Raw genomic sequence first — 17,486 nt, forward strand, 5'->3', positions numbered from 1 at the left:
CTTACAGGCATCCGTTAGTCAATAGTTAGCGCATGCGCAGTGCGCAGAGTAGTAGCATGTGGGTGTTTTTAGCTCAACACACACGTGCATTCACCGGAGGAACGACTGAAAGACTGCTAGCTGCACCAGTTTCTGATTGTCTGCTGTTGTAACACTAAATATGGTAAACATCTAACGTTAGAATTACGTTAATTTACATTTATTCTAAAGGGCTACTAAGTGCACTGAATTAATGTTTCCGCTTTGCGTTATTTTAGGTTATTTGCTGCAAGCTAACAGTTGGCTAGCTGCTGATAATCACCTGAGTTGTACTAGCTGTTTCCAGCAGATACATTACAACTGCACAGCCTGTTTAAATGGAAAGCAACAAGTTAGCTGTCCCTCACTATATGTGAAGACATTTTGTAATAATATATTCAAATGGGGGAAGTTCATACGTTTTTTTGCATTTGTAAAAATGCTGCTGCCATTGACGCAAGATAATAAAACACACATACAAATAATGTGAATAACTGTTTCAGTTGCAATGCCATCTGTGTGTGGGTGAACATAGTTCTTACTGATTTGAAATGTATGTATTTGTTTCTTTTCCAGGCTACTAGACGTAGTACAAGAAAGAGCCAAGCTGGCACAATTGAAGTTGTAGAAGAAGAGGACAATGTTACAACTGGCAAGTCATTTATTTAATAAACATGTGGAAGATTACATTTAGCTGGCTGTTTTGACATAATAACAATACCTTTAAATCATACAATAGTTGTTGCAGAAGGACAGACTGAGATCGTCTCTTCAAGCAAACAAATAGTCGTAACAGAAGATGCTCCCAAGGAGAACCAAGATGAACAAGGTACTGCAAACGCATCTCACATGTCTGTTTGTATCTGTGAGCTGTACCAATAACAAACTGCGTGTTTAGATCCCCAGATGGACGCCGTCATTGAAGTAAAAGGAAGTACTTCTACTGTGGATATATCATGGGACGAGAAGTCTAAGGGGGGAGTTGCTGATGCAGAAAAGAGAACCAGCGATCAGATCATGGACAGCGGTAAGATGTTTCCAAGAATCATAGTTACTATTGCAAACATTTTTGTTTTCTAGAAAATGAATTTCAAACATTACTCATTAATATTACAGATGTATTGTAATTCGTCATGCTTTGAATATTACAGATGCTCTTAGTTTGTGGCCTTATCTATATCAAACCTTAAGCATTTGACGCATCCCACATATATACAAGGCACAAAGTAATACACAAAAACATCAGTATCACAAATGAGGTGTCCACATAAAAAATGCATATATGCAAATATAAATATCTACAGATTATTGTAGAAAAGTGTTTTTTTCCCTCTTCTTCCAGCATTTCCCACATAATTGGCTCATTTGTATGTTTCCCATGTGAAAGGTCATCACACTTTTTATGCATCATCCATCTTTAAAAATTAATATAACTAAACGAAACATTAAACTCTTTTTACATTAAACAGTACGTTTTTGTCATTGAAAACCCTTACGAAACCCTGAGTAGCAAAACAATGGGCATTTGTAATCTTTGAACTTAGGTCCAATCGTTTTTGCCTTGTCAACATACTATCATTCATATCAGTTAACCGATTATATTACATATATTCCTACGAGCCTCCCACATAACACATTGTATATCCTCACTATAGCCAATTTGGCAGCATATACTTTAGTATTTAAGCTTCAAACATGAGATGGATAACAACATGCCTTTTACCATCAGGTGAATGGCTAACTTTACTTTTCCCCCAATTAAATGTGTTTATATTCATTTAAGTTGAAGGTGTTGTGTATTCTCTGTTTAAATATTCTGTAACGTCCAAAAGTTGGCACTCGGTTTTTCAGTTTTAAAATGATACTCCTCCTCAAAATCGATCTTTAGTGAGAAGCACTTATTCTTTTTCACTGTTTATATCAAATCCCTTCTGTTTTTTACAGAAACAAAAAGCGAGATCGCCCCTTCGGCTGAGGCAGTCGTCTCCACGGAGGATACCCCCAGTGAGAGTACAGATGTGAAGCAGGAATCTGAAGGTATTGCAAATAAAATGACGTCACGTAAATGTCTGAGTTCTGAGCGGTGCCAGTAACCCAGCTTCTCTTCAGAATGTCAGATGGACATTGTTGCTGGAAGCACAGCTGCAGTATCTGTAGCCTGGGAGAAGAAGAGCGGGGGGGGGGGAGAGCGACGGAGCTAAAAAGGAAACCAACAGAGCAGAACCGACTGTTGCAAAGACTCCAGGTAAGGATACTTATAAGAGTTATGGAGTGGTCTTTTTTCTGTTTTTTGTTCTCTTCTGTCCTAATAACAAATCCCAAACAAAATTCCCAAATGTTTCAAAGCAGTCTGTGGTTCCAGATTACGTGTAATAGGGATGAGTCTCCTCCTTGTGGCGCTATTACAACACATTAAATGTTAAAACGAACATTCATTATTAAAAATGTTACTGTACAATAGGTACTTTTGTAACTCCTGCATCCTGGTCACTTACAACATTCTCTGCATTATTTATAAATATTTATTTATTTTCCTCACATGTATGAGCCATCATCTCATTAAATATGCACATATTGTAATACATTTCAGGAACACAATTCTGAACTTTGGATAAAGTCAGGTTCAAAATTCTTGTTTCATTTTGTAGTCATATTAGAATCTAAAGTTTTTACAGAATGGATTTTGGATATCTCTTTTTATCACTCCATAAATCAGAAAATACTGTCAACAGCCCTAAAATATCCATTTTCACCATGTTTTTAGGTATACAATGTTGTATAATTCAGGCTATGAATGATATATGAACAAAAACTTCTGTAAAAACCTTCAGAATATTGATAGGAATATGTTGTTGTTTTTTGTGAATGTTTTTTTCGCTGTTCTTTTGCCATTTTGAGATTTCAATATTTCAATTTCTAGCAGAAAGCTAACCAGGAAGTGTTTTAGCACACCACGTGACGCATCTGAACGAATCACGTTGTCAGAAATTGACACCAGCCAATGAGATTTTGTTTCTTGGTTTAAGACCCCTTTGTGCTTTCACGATTGGTTGCTGATACAAAGGAAATGACCATATTTGGATCCGATGAGATTGTGCAGGAGAGACACAGCTTTCCAGCGATACCTCTGATTACATGGTGCACACAGCGGTCGCGGTACTTTATGTTACGTTAGAATGCTAACTTTTGGTGAATTTAGGAGAAATCTACGCAAATAGACAAACTATAGTCAAATAAACACTTAAATGTGTATTTTGTACGTTTTCCTTCCAAAAGCCTGAAAGAAAACATGTTAGAGTATAGCTCAAAATTGACCAGTGCATGAAAAACGATGTTTTTGCCTGCCGTGTCTCGCCTTAAAGCCTTTGAATCTTGAATCTGCATATAGTATATGCACATGTTGCCAGGTGTAAAATTGTACAATCAATTGGCAAAAATGTTGGGATGCTTACAATTAGAAGTTGGTTTGACTGCACCATCCCAACAAAATATGGATCATACCTGTTTATTTGTGCATTTCTTCAAATTCACCTCTTGCTTTGTTATCATGATGTTAATCAATCGTAAGTCGCCGCCATTCTCTCATCCGCTTCTTGCTGTTAAATTCAGGGTTTACATGTTCATTGTTATCCAGTTGTTAAGATTAATTTTATTTTCTATTCCTGGAAAAATCGTGGGATTGTATTATATTAAATTAAACAATTTTTTAAGGAATCGTTTATAGTTAAACTTCCATATAATGTAACATTGAATCAGTTAATATATGTGACCCACTCTATCGAAATCAGTCTGAAGTCGCAACGGCTCATTTAAAAATAAACGGGGTTCGTGTGTTTTGTTTGATTTTAAACAAACAAAGTCTTGGCAGAATATGAAACTTTTATTTCCAAAATCACACGATAAATACATTCTTTAAGCTTGTAAAGCAGGGGTGGCCAACCAGTCAGAGGTTAAGAGCCACATTTTTTCTATGTTACTTCAAAGAGCCACATCAAACACACAGTCACTGATACCGCTTGTTTCAGTTTTTTGTTTTCTGGAGACAAGATTTCAACCACGTCACTGATGCATTTTTGTGGCATTGGGATATATATTTTTTAAATCCTCTGGAGCAGAGAGAGGAGCTGTGGATTATTGTTATTGAATAATGCATCAGTGTTTCTTAGGGTCAAAAACACTAAACTCACAACTTAAAATGAAAGTGTTTAGTTTATTTAATAAAAGAGCACATGTTCAATGTGAAAAGTGACAGTAGTTATAGATTATTTGCAATTTGGTGCTATATATATATATTTAAAAAAAAAAAAATATATATTTTTTTTTAAACACCTTGAATTTCAGGGGGGGGGCGCGGGGCTCCGTTGGCGGGGCGCAGCACCCCTCCAAGACAATGGTAGGGGAAACACTGGATAATGTTTAATCAACGATAGGTTTTCCCCCCTTCAAAGGTGATTGGTTCACTGCATCGCAGGTATTATTGTGATTGGCTCTTGGGCCACATACAAATTATACGCGCTGTCATCCTCTCATACTGACACCACACATACACCACATACATAACACGGGACGAAAGTAACGGAGCGATTTTATCCGAGGCCAAACAACTTTGACCGGCCAAATTACGTCAGAATTATCAGCATTCAATACTTAACAGACCTACTAAATATCAGGTTTAACTGTCAGGAGTAGCTAGTGTTGTCACGATACCAACATTTTGGTTTCGATACCAAGTCAAGAATTGCGATTCCGATTCTTTTTCGATATTTTCTTTAAAAAAGGGAAACGGTCTTAAATGTAATTATTGTGCTTTATTTCACACCAGAACCATAACACACACTTTTAAACAATGAGAACAATAAATACAATAAATGACAAGAATTCGTATTAAATCAAATTAATAAATGTCTGACAGACAGGCCTCGTGGTGTCCGTAGGCTTGCCCTCACTGTCAGAGATATCGCTCAAATACTTCCAAATTTCGCTTCTGGCGTCTTTCTTGTCAACAAGGCAGCGGCAGTTGCACTCCCACAGCCCGCAGCCATGCTTCTCGTTTTCTCACATGCTCTGGCAGCTAGCGCGTGCACGAGAGAGGGGAGGCACTTGAGTGTGCTTGAGAGGGGAGGGACTTAGAGCGTGCTTGAGAGGGGAGGGACTTAGAGCGTGCTTGAGAAGGGAGGGGCTGCAGGCACGGCTGCAGTGCAGGGAGTGGAAGCAGAGCGCTGAACACACACGGCTCTTATTAAACAGCGCTTTCTCACCGGAGTACTTTTCTCCGTCATTCTTAAAGTACTAATGAAACGGAGGAATCGTACCGTTTTTAACGGCAGGGTATTGCGGTACCTTTCAAGTATTGGTACACCGTGCAACACTAGTCAGGAGTCAGTGTCTCTCCCCCAAACTCACACATATAAAATTCGATATGAACTGAAGAGCCGCATGAAACTAGGCAAAGAGCCGCATGCGGCTCGAGAGCCGCGGGTTGGCCACCCCTGTTGTAAAGGGAAGACGACACCTCTCACTCGCCACTCTGCTGTTCCACAGCGCCGCCCCCCCCTCCGTCTGGCTGAAATTATGAATGAAAGAGTATAGTAATCATAGATAACACGGCAGGCTCCGTTACAGTTTGTTTTCATCTGATTTCAATTAAACAAAGTCTTGGCTTTCAGAATATTAAACTTGTTTCGGCAAATTCAGATGATAAATACAACTTTGAAGCTTGTAACGGCATAATTACAAGCGGAGAACGGAGTAACTTAATGTCACAGCAGGCATAACAACAGCTGGTGTTTCTCGTTAGTGTTTTCCCTGGGAAACAAACACAATACACAGAAACGCAAAATTACACAAACACACACGTATACAGTATACACACACAGTATACACACACACACACACACATATACACACGCGAGCTTCCCCCAGACCAGTAATCCAAACGAAAATATCTTCCCTCCGGAGTATTTTGATCATTTGCTAATAATCAATCAGATCGATGGATTCCAGAGAAGAGAAAACTTTAAAGGCCTTTTTCTCAAAATGATGACTCGGTGACAGTCATTATATAATGTGACATATTTTGCTTAATATTTGGAGTAGAACAACAATCCTGATATCATTAGAAAGCTAGGAATCTCCTCTTTCCAACAGTGTATACAAGTCAAAATGTGTCTTCGTGTCAATGACTGATTTCGATAGAGCAGAGGCCTGTACTACGAAGCTGGTTCAACTTAACCTGGATATGTTTTGAGTTAGCCGGTTGGCCTAATCCAAAACATACGCGCTCTCGCTAAACGGTCCTACGACGCTGGTTATCAAGTGGATCGCTCAAGCCAGCCGTGTCCTATCTAGTTAGGTGCGCGTTCACATGAAAGGGGTGGTATTTGGAGCATTCGACCAATCACAAACATGGAGAAGCGTACTGACAGCGCAGCGTCATACTTCCTGAATGAAATATGAAGAAGTTCAACTTTAAACATCCATGACTTAAACACTTTATCCAGGATCAAAGCCACATAGCTGCACCTGCAAGGTGAATACAGCTGGTAACAGAACAAGTGTTTGAATGCGTACATTAACAGGTTTATGATATCACTGATATCACGAAGACACGAGTGGATCTGACTTTAATTACATTTGTCTCGAGTGTTTCGTCAACTTAATGTGTTGCTTAAAATAATACTTCTGCATACAGTAGGCTATGTGACACTGTGAGTGTTGCACGGCCTGATACGGCTCAGCTGACTCAGATAAGGAAATATATGATACATTATGAAGTGATATGCCGCAGACTGTACTTAATGTTACTCTGATCCGGTTACTTATGTTGTGGCAGATATTTAAGTAAGCTTTCTTAACGCTAATGTTATAATAGTCAGATTGCTCTGAAGATGGGAGGTGATATTCTATTAATGTTCACGTTCACACAGTCGATGATTTTTGCCGGCCGTCTTTCCTGCAACGGCAGTCTAAACTGTATTTCCTTTCTCCTGTAATATGACTTGATCGCTTTAAACTCCGCACACTGAGCTCTGATTGGTCAGCAGGCGGTGCTTTCACTGAGTTGATCTCTTAGCCTGCAACCTAACCTGCTCCAGAACAGGCTAGCCATTCAGCATAAGTTACCATGGAGATCTAGCCCGCTAAAAAGAGAACCAGTGTCGTAGGACCGGAAACCCCGAGTTTTCCCTGAAGTTAGCCGGCTAAGCGAAAATCCTGCTTCGTAGTACAGGCCTCTGGTCATATATTTGCAGTAGCTGTTGACATAAGGTAGCTCTAATATGGGTTGATGCATGACGTTCAGTCTATCATCACTTTTGCTTACCGTACCATTTACTTTTCATACAATAATTATCTTTTGGATCAAAGTGTACAGCTTGTTTGTGTGCTTAAAGGTTGTAAATGGTCATGCGCATTTTATTCTGGGTCTTTGAAATGTTGTGGAAAAGTTCTCTCAAAATAGAATCATTTTAAACCTCAAGCACATGACTTCTCTGTTCAAACTGGATCTCAACTGCTTTAAGATCTTTACACCTAGACAAGTCATTTTGATCAATTAATCAATTTGCTTAAAATAGATCACCATTGAACGCACAAAATTGACTCACTGTGAATGTTTGAGTAAAACAATTCCATAAGTTCTTGAGCTGCATTTACCTGATCTTTCTGAAATCAGTTTCAGACAAATATTTATGAAGTAGATGGCTAATTTCTTGAATTATATAAGTGTGTATGATCAAAATGTGAACTGTCGGGTGATGAAGTTGTCCTAACTTACATTTTCCATGTGTTCCAGTAAAAGGGAAGCGGAAGGCCAGCTCTACAGTAGACGTGTCCCCGCCAAAGAAAATTAAGCTCATCAACGATGGTAAGAAGTGAATAACAATATAAGACTTCATTTTGAAAGGTTCCTGAATTCTTTCCTTCACACATTCCACCGTCTTATTTGTTGCAGGTTTTTGTCTCTATGTTGGTAACCTGAACAATTCCAAAACATTTGAGGAAATCAAAGATTCGTTAGCAAACTACTTCTTGACACAATGCGTCCTGGTTCAAGCCATCAGATTAGACCGGTCCAGGTGAGAATCCTGCTCCTACTCCTCACAGAATTATTAGTGCTGCTACTAAAACTACTGACTTAACTAACAAATGATGTTTTGCTCTTGTAGAAAATATGCATTCGTAGATCTGGCCTCAGAGATGGACTTGTTGAAAGGCTTCATGTTAAATGGACATATGATGAATGAGCTGCCCATGAAGGTTGCCAAAGCAAAAGTCAAAAGTGAAGACAAGGTGAAGCCAAAACTATCCTTTGAGGAAAAAAGAGGTAACGAGAAAATGTAGTTATTTAATTCTATGTTGTTTACCTTTTCTCCTAGTGGTGCAGCAGTAGTGTTCATTTAAACCACTAGAGGGCATTCATTGTTGAGTTTATAAAACTTATGTTCATATGAGTATGGTTGTTTTTCAATAACTAAAATAATGGATTTGTGGGGGCTTTATACAGGAATGTAAAACACCATAAGGTCCACGGAGGTTGTTAAATATGAAATGTCTAACTTGAGGGCTGTCCTGTGTTTAGCGGCCAAAGATAGCAGATGTTTGTTTCTGAAGAACATCCCGTACGAAGCGACAACAGAAGACATTCTGAAAGTCTTCAAATTGGGAACCTGTGTTCGTTTTCCTGGTGGAGCAGAGACCCCCAAAACAGGGTAAGAGTTTAAAAACAAATGCTCTAAGGTTCACTTTCTAGGTACACAAAACCTAATTGATATATTTAGTAATGTGATTGTGATGATAATGATTTGTAATCTGTACTGAATAAATAGTTTTTTCATTCTTCAACAGCATTGCCTATGTGGAGTTCCCAAACAAAGCTATTGCCAGGAGAGTGCTGCAGCAAAAACAAGGAGCCAAGATGAGTGACCGTGTTCTGATTGTGGAAAAAGTCCGAGAAAAGAAAGGGAAAGTCACCAAAACTGATGAAAACAAAGACGACACTAAAGGTAGATCACTGGATATTTGGAAATGTACTCTTAATAACAGGTGATTTTTTTGGTCATTTAAAAGTACTGCACAAACATGGCTAGAAGTGGAGAGAACTGAAACATTTATTGTGTGCAGTTATTGGTAAAATGCCTAAAAAATAAAACTTTTGGGGATTTAATTCCTTTCCCCTAAAATGCGAGAAAATGTAATCTCTAAATATTCAACTTTTTTGTCAAGTGCCCCAAAGTTTTATAAATATCGGGGAGTTTTACAGTGTCATCACCATGTAACACTCCTGCTTCTATTGGCTATCTCTCCAACCCATTGTACGGGATAGGCTAAGGGGCTCGGACATCTCTAAGCGATTGACCAAGAAATATACATATGAACCTGAGGAGAGAATAATAGGGCCCCTTTAAACACACTTTTGTTGTCTATTCTTTGTGTGAATGGCCTGCAGCTCAGCTGAAGTTTCACTCATTTACTGAAACCGTTCATGATTTCCATCTCCGTCAGGAACACAGAATTGCATTTATTTTAAGGGAGCAGACGGTTTTATTTTTGTTGACTTTTGAAATAGAGCATGAAGTGGTTTTATGAAGTGAAATATCACTATTTTAAGCAAAGTTTTACATTTTCTGATTGAAGCATTTGCACATTATAAATCATTTTTGTTTTTAGAATTCCTGGCATGATAAATTGATAAATGATAAATTGCGTTATTTTCGCCCTAAAATCTGAAAAGAAAACATGCCTTTCACACCTGCAGGCCATTTTTTGGGTTCAGAGCAGTGGTTGCGTTAGACTTTTTCGTTGTCCGTCATTTTGACGGACAGGATCGTAACATTTCCGTCATAATCCATTATTACCCGTCATTTTATTTTTCATGTTTTAATGATGAGATGAGACATATTTAATATTTATGTTTGGGTACTGAGCAGCAAATGTTCATTCATTCATTATTTTTTAATGATTCATACAGAACTTTTAAGGGCATGGAGAAACAAAAAGATGAACAGAGACACCGACCGTGTGGTCACTTTTCATGTCAACACGAACATGAATGATTTATTTGTTCCTGCACTGACAGCACAGCAGAGGGGGGCAGAGGCCGCTAAAAACACCACGACCATTGTGCCTAAACAGGCTAATATGAACAATGCCATCGTTTTAAATGAGATAATTACGATCAAAATATGAACAAAACATTTACAAGAACAACTCAATTGACCTGCTGTAGCCTGAACGCTGATTTCTGCATCGCCGTGCACCCTCAGACAAATCCGTTACTCATCTTAGCTTTTCTACAGATGTCGCAGAACCATCTTCCCTCCTCAGCCACTTAAACTCTTGCTCCCACTGAACCTGGTACTCCCGCTTGAACTCCTTGCCACTTGCTTGCCCCTCTGCCGCTGGCTGAACGTTGTCAGTCTTAGTGGCTTGTCCTTCATCCTCCACCACATCAATCCCTTTTTTCACCTCGTTTATCCACACCATCACAATTACTGGGCTTATTAAAAAAAGCTTCGGACGATCAGCTGCCGTGACATTTTGCGATTGCTAAAGCCGGTTAAACAACAAGGTAAACAACGAGGTCAAAAACAAGACTAGACAATAGCTACTTAATAACACACACTCGCCACCAACTGGAAAGGGGTGTGAATGACTAAATAATAGTTACAGACTACAGTAGAGTCCAGTAGATCGCCCTCAGTCTACCTGGCCACTAAGGATGTAATATAATGTGGGCCGCTGTTGGACTTTTTGGCGCTGTTCCGAGTTGTGTTCTAATCCGTCATTTTGACGGATTGCTTTCAGATTTTTCAGTCATTGTTAGAAAAAATCTGTCATTGACGGGAAATATTCAGTTAACGCGACCTCTGGTTCAGAGGTTCAACTATGTTTGTTGCTGCCTTTTTAACATCTCAATATCCATCAACAAAATCTGGATTTAGCAATTTGACCTGGTGACAAATTATCTATTTTCTTTCTCACAGCTGCAGCTCATCCAAATAAAACCTTATTTGTGAGCAATCTGCCTTTCAATGTGCAAGAAAAAAACATCAAGAAAATCTTTGCGAAAGCCATTAGTATCAACCTGCCTAAAAGCCAAGGCAAACCAAAAAGGTAAGTACATGTTCACTTCACCTTTCAAATAAAGAAAGCATTTGACTGTTCTCAAGAACATCTGTAATCCTCTGCAGGTTTGCGTTTGTTGAGTTTGCATCCGCGGCACACGCGGAGAAGGCCCTGCAGTCATCCCAGAAATTGACAATTTCCAAAAGGGAGATCAAAGTACAATTTTGCGACAAGGAAGAAGGGTCTGCACAGGCAAAATGTATGTGGGATTGTTTATGTTCTATTATCCATGTCGGTGTCGCCTTAGTTACTGCAAATCATACATGGGAAGTGTTTCCAAAGCCACAATGTGTTTTTCCCCCCATTTAGACTCATTAAAAACTTTGATCGTCATGGGCCTCGCTGAGAAGACGACTGCCGAGACTCTTAAAAGTGCCTTTGAAGGAGCTTCAAGTGCAAGAGTCACTGTAGATAAAGAGACAGGAGTTTCAAAAAAGTGGGTAGCCTCACGTTTTTTTGTCATCATTTGAACATGTTTTTTCGATTATTCCGGAAGTCCGATTTACACTGACTTGTGTCAATTGAAATGTTTTTCAGTTTTGGTTTTGTAGAGTTTGAGAATGAAGACAACTGCAAAGCTGGTAAAGAAACCATGGAGGACTGTGAGATCGATGGCAGCAAAGTGACGGTGACTTATGCAAAGGTCCAGGCTGCGAAAGGTCTGAAACTCCCCTCCAAGCCCCCCCAGGCACCTGGTGAGAAGTCTGCAGGTCAGGCAGGCAAACACAAACGTGGGAAAGGAAAAAAGAAAGGTAATGTTTGAGTTCAACTGGCGTGTATCAAGGTCTCATTGTAGTTGTATGCTTATAAGAAGAATTTGAGAAGAAGAAAGATCTAATTAGTGTTATTTTTTCATAGTAACACTGGATTTAGTGGCTACTGATAACGTCAAAGGGGACTAGTCGACAAACATGCAATGAATGATCCGCAGTTCCCCTAATTTGCAGAGCATCTTTTTACGCGTTGTTTTTTTGTATAGTAACTCTTGTTTTTGGCTAAATCTCTGCTTTCAACCTCAACTCAAACACACTTTATGCCTTCTATCCAGAACCAAGTAGCAAACAAGTTAGTCCTGTTCCAGCTAGTCCTGGGATATTTCTATGTGCTGGACAAATGGGAAACATTCTGGGCTAATGTATCCGTGTTTACTGAGCAGCATACTTTTTGTGTTTGGTTGTTTAGTATTTCCTAGGCGCATCTGTAACATCTTTTTGTGGACATATGAAGTATGACATAATGGTGGACAAATACCGGTATTCACAAGATTAGAAAGCCCTGATAGAGACATATTTGCAATTTACATTTCACAGCTACAGAGCCAGATAATTGCCTGGGTGGTTAGTTGGAGGACACCAAAAACTAAGCTAAAAGAATATTGGAATAACATTCAAACACAACTTTATAGATGTTAATGTTGCTGTGTCTTCTATGTTTAAATAAGCAAATGTTTACAACATGTTGCACCTCTCACAAGTGGCCAACAATTAGGCCTAAAAAAGATTTAAAGGTCCCATGTCATGCTTTTCCGGTTATTACCCGTCCCCTTGTGTGTTATGAAGGTTTTTCTGCATATAAACGATCTGCAGAGTCAAACCCTCAAAGTACACTCTGTAGCGAGTAAAACTCTAACGGTACGTCCACACAGCAGCTTTTCAAAAATCTTGAAAATCTTGGAGCTGGGCGTGTCTGAAAGCTTGGGGATTTCGCGACCAACAACCAATCACATGAATCTCCCGCCCCCGACATACAAAGCAAAAAAACCCGGTTCTTCTCCACTATTTCTTTTAACATTTTGAACATTTATGAGATTAATGTCTATGGTGCTATTTTATGCTACATTCCATGCTGGCTAATGATACTGTCTATGCTTGCTAGCAACGAAGTAAACTGGATATAAAATCCCCAAACAAGCGAAAACCTACCAGTTTCCCCCACAGCCTCTGCCACCTCCCTCCATGCCTGGTTCCTCCGGTTTGTATCCCGGTAAGTAAATAGGGACTGGTCATAAAGAACCGGGTGATTTGCTACCGCAATAACTAAGTTCTCCTCCATTTTTGTGGAATATAGAAATGAACTGCGGGTCTGGTTCTCCCAGCTTGCACGCGGTTTGATTGGCTAGCGCTTGAACTGTCAGATTTGCATAAACGGATCTGATTGGCTGTCGCTTCCAGCTCAGCCTCAAAAGTTGAACATTGTTCAACTTTGGAATCCTGAACATCCTGGAAATCTTCGCCTCGCCCCCCCACAATGCAGTTCGGCGACAAGCGAGGGAAAGTGACGTCATCCCCATTCAAAGTCAATGGGCGGAGACGCGCTGGAAGCGGTGGACAAATCGCCGAAAGCTGCTGTGTGTACGGGCCGTAACACAGAAAAGACCTGTCTGTGCTGCCCCAGAACGCCTCGTTGGAGATTTCTCTTTTTCCATTGTTTACTTCTTGGGTATAGTGAAGTATTTCGGGTATAGTGACGTAATGTAACGTCCACGGAGCTGTTACGTTTGGACCAATCCGCGGACTTCCTCACACACACACACACACACACACACTCGGCAGGACGTTGCGAGACTCGCTGCTGCGAGGAGCGGGGCACTGTGAGCTGGCTCACTGGTGTGGGGTCGGCAAGACACCGCGGAACTCAGCCTGGGCACACACACAAACTCCCAGCCAGGCTGCGGGTGTGTGTGTTTCGGGCTGGGTTTCGCTGTGTCTCGCAGACGACCACTGGTCTCACGGGGAGGGGGGGGGGCAGGAGCTCCAACAAGCCGTTTAGGACAGAGAGTGAATACACATACTATACAGAGATGCTGTTTGAGAAACCAATGTGAGTTTGGAACATTGCACAATATAAATCTATTCTAGTAGACCTCAACAATGGAACTATGATCAGTAGAAATGGCCATGACATGGGACCTTTAATAAATGCAATGCACCTTCTTTTTTGGCAGCTTCTTTTAGAAAATATTTGTACTGTCCTTGCATATGACGCTTTGAAATACTCAGCTGTTTTTACATTGCATTTAGCTGACGCTTTTATCCAAAGCGACTTACAATAAGTGCATTCGACCAAGAAGATACAAACTTGAAGAAAACAGAATCATATAAGTTTCATAGAGCCAAAACATTTCAAGTGCTACTCAACTGGCTTTAGATAAGCCAGTCCTTTGTTAGTATAAAGCTGTTGCTTGCTCATGTTGTTCATTGTCATTAGAGGGCTAGTTTTTTGTGCAACTTTAATTTACTGTCTTATATTGGTTATTGACTGGTTTAGCTTGATGTTTCTTGTGTAAATAAAACAATTTTTCTGCCTTGTTTCTCCTTCAGGTAAAAAATCTGGAGCTGTCGCGCCACAGGATGCTGTTAAAGAAGTTGAAAATAAAGGCTAACTGGACTGGGAAAAGTTAAACAGAGATGAATCTAAAAACTGTCCAGTTATTTTGATTATGTAAGGTTGTGAAAATGTAATGAGCATTGTTAGTCCTACCTGTTTTGTAAGACACATAACACCTTGTAGATGATCATATATTTGACTTTAAACCTTCCACTTCATAACTTTTATGAACAGATGTTAAAAAAACTCCTACTTATCAAATGTTGTTGTTAAAAGATTAATTGTGAAGATAAACTATATTTGAATCCCCACCAGCTGTGTATTTGAGTTTGTTGTAACATCTGTAGTGAAGAACCAAAAGGTTATGCAAGGACTAAAATCTCAGCCAAGTCACTGAAACCTTCTCAGCCACTGACCTGAAATAACTCCTAGCTAAACATGCCAGATCCTCCCGCTAATGACTAAGTGAAGCAGTATTCCCCCTTTATTTATTTTTTGCAAGGTTTTCTTTTATTGAAGAATGACTCGTGTAAGATAGCAGGGATGACACGTAAAGGGGTTCGAGCCTGGGCTCGAATCCGCGTCCGCCGCACGAACTGAGCCTCAGTACATGAGGGGCCGTCACCCTTTCCCCCCTCTTGCACACTTCGATTTGTTGCAACTTGCAGCAACTAATCCAAAACCCGGTGTCCTTTAGTGACCTCACATCCTGTTTTCCTCACTTCCTTCTGAATGGACCGGTTTGGGACGGTCCTGTCTCCGCGCGGCGTGGAGTTGTGTTGTGTTGGCGGGTGTCTGCAGACACATGTTCGATCTCCAGTGTTGCTAGGCTGCTGAACGGGGCACGCGAGCTAACTTTTGATGCAACCGTTAGTTCACCTGACTATGCAACGTATCGTGCATTGATTGAGAAGAGAAAAGTGTCGGTAAGTTGTTAATTCGCGTGAATTCGAGGTTTTTCACACGGTGTTCATTTTCAGTCTCATGTTAAGGTAAAGGAGCTCCATAACGGCTCAACAAGGAACTTGCGAAAAAGAAACAACTTTGTAACAAAAGTGTCAAACAGTGACTGCAAATGGCTCCTCATTCACTGTTTGGTGATGCAATACTGTTGAAACTGGGGTTGTTTGTTTTTCTCTCTGATAGGAAACTTCTAACTTGAGCTTGTTCTCCCTTTTCGCATTTTAAACATGTTGTTTACGTATCTGTAAAAACTCTACCCTTTAACTTCAGGTTAAATAACTTTTTTAGTTTGTTTTGGTTAGTGGGATTTGTTGGAAAGTGATGGAAGTGGTAGGTGCTACAGTGTAAAATACTGTAACAAGTACACGAGTCGTACATTCATGGTGTACAAGTAAAGCCACTCTTGGCCTCATATTATGCTTAAAACTACTGAAAGTCAAAGTACTCTATGCAGAATGGCCCATTACAGAATAATTATTATATCACTTTAATAATAGAGCTGTAGGCTACGGTTACAATACTGGAATGTTCTAGCATTACAATTATTCATGCATTTGTGTCCATAACCTTAATGTTTTAGCTTCAAGCAGATTAATGTCGTCAAAATTTCTTGAAAAAAAGGTAAGTCTGCATGAGAAAAATATACATTTTGAATTACATGTCACTTTTATCCAAAGCGACTTACATACATTCAGTACTGTGGACAATCCCCACAGGAGCAATTTGGGGTGAAGTGTCTTGCCCAGGGACACAACGACATGCTGACGCAGTGGGACTCGAACTTGCTACCCTGTGATTCGAAGTCCAGCACACTACCCACTGAGCCACATTGTGACTAATCAACAAACTACATCTAAATTGACTAAAGACTAAAATATCCGATGAATTGATCAATCAACTAGGCAGTTCTAATAAATATAATGTCAGTGTGCTAATTGTAAATTTAAGTTGAAAAAAAAGCACATTATTTAGGGGAGGCATGAGTTGAGTCCATGTAGATAAGTTTGCACATCTGTTATGTGTCATGTAAAAACTTGTTTATAAAGTTATGTCAGGTAGCAATGGGGACCAGTGCCACTGTTTCTGGATTGGGATCTGGACCTTTGCTGCTCTAGGACTGTTACATAGTTGTTTTGAAGCCAACCCGGTGTAGCTTTGGCTTTATGTTTGGAGTCTTTGTCCGGCTGGAAAATAAATCTTATCCAAAGTCCCCATTGGCTTGCAGACTGCAGCAGTGTTTCTAACAGGATTTCTATTTATTTATATGCTGCAATATTTACTTTATTTTACTGCATGATGCTGCCACCACAAGAGGGATGGTGACAAAGCTTTTGTCTCATCATGTTAGATGTGTCATGGACGATTGGTTTTCTCTTTGAAAAGTTATATAAATGCAATTAATAAAGTTTCATATTAACTGTGGAGGAAGTGTCTAAAATATGAATTTGGAGCTGGACTTTTCTGATATAAGATTTAATTGCATTATCTTGGCCCAATTAATGCATAATATCAATATTATCTCTAAATCTACAGAAACCCCCCAAACATCAGTCATTCAACTTACTTTTTAACAATAGCTGTACAGAAGTGCACAAAATAACTATTACATTTGGTATTTGTAATCTTTATTTAAAGAGCAATTATCCATATTCAAGTTATGTGTTTCACAAAGACAGCTAAATAACAACATACAAGCCCTAAATGATCAAGCAGTCTTAAATGAAAACAAATCACACACTTTTGTGTATAAATAAACAGTATAGTGTAGAGAAAGGTAAGAAAAGGAAACCATTTAGTTTTTTAAAGGCAATAGAAACTTAAGTTAAATCTGGAAATCTCCAATAAAAGTATCCTTTTTTCCAGCTGGGCTTGTGGAACAGAAAAATACCTGTGCCCAAGTTTCTCAAAATAAGTACGGGAGCGGAGTTCAGTGATATATAGATGTGAGAGAGGCACGTAGAGCCTAACATTGGTCAAAACGATCCTTGAACATGGCAGGAGACAGTTTAACAATGCTAAAAAGAATAATGCAGCACTCAATAAAATCACGTCTT

At 39.5% G+C, this 17,486-nt stretch overlaps 2 protein-coding genes across 6 annotated transcripts in view; both read left to right on the forward strand.

Annotated features, from left to right (window-relative positions):
* The first annotated feature begins 11 nt into the window (after window positions 1–11).
* On the forward strand, window positions 12–14,780 carry LOC117545486 (nucleolin-like). Its single transcript, XM_034215277.1, is given in 17 exon segments — window positions 12–163; window positions 595–670; window positions 758–847; window positions 917–1,045; window positions 1,963–2,055; window positions 2,128–2,192; window positions 2,194–2,263; window positions 7,811–7,882; window positions 7,970–8,093; window positions 8,184–8,341; window positions 8,597–8,726; window positions 8,863–9,020; window positions 11,001–11,130; window positions 11,208–11,341; window positions 11,452–11,578; window positions 11,680–11,894; window positions 14,463–14,780. Coding segments are annotated over 17 exon segments (1,836 nt in total). The 5' UTR covers window positions 12–160; the 3' UTR covers window positions 14,525–14,780.
* A 205-nt stretch (window positions 14,781–14,985) lies between these two features.
* Window positions 14,986–17,486, forward strand: part of LOC117545482 (probable cation-transporting ATPase 13A3) — a 28,539-nt gene continuing 26,038 nt past the window's right edge. For 2 of the 5 annotated variants that reach the window (XM_034215272.1, XM_034215271.1), the window contains exon 1: window positions 14,986–15,395. The gene's annotated coding sequence lies outside the window, so the exon portion shown is untranslated. The remainder of the gene's footprint in view (window positions 15,396–17,486) is intronic. The other 3 variants (XM_034215273.1, XM_034215270.1, XM_034215274.1) reach the window with 3 other exon arrangements.

Source organism: Gymnodraco acuticeps, unplaced genomic scaffold, assembly GCF_902827175.1.
Source record: "Gymnodraco acuticeps unplaced genomic scaffold, fGymAcu1.1, whole genome shotgun sequence".
Taxonomy (NCBI): domain Eukaryota; kingdom Metazoa; phylum Chordata; class Actinopteri; order Perciformes; family Bathydraconidae; genus Gymnodraco; species Gymnodraco acuticeps.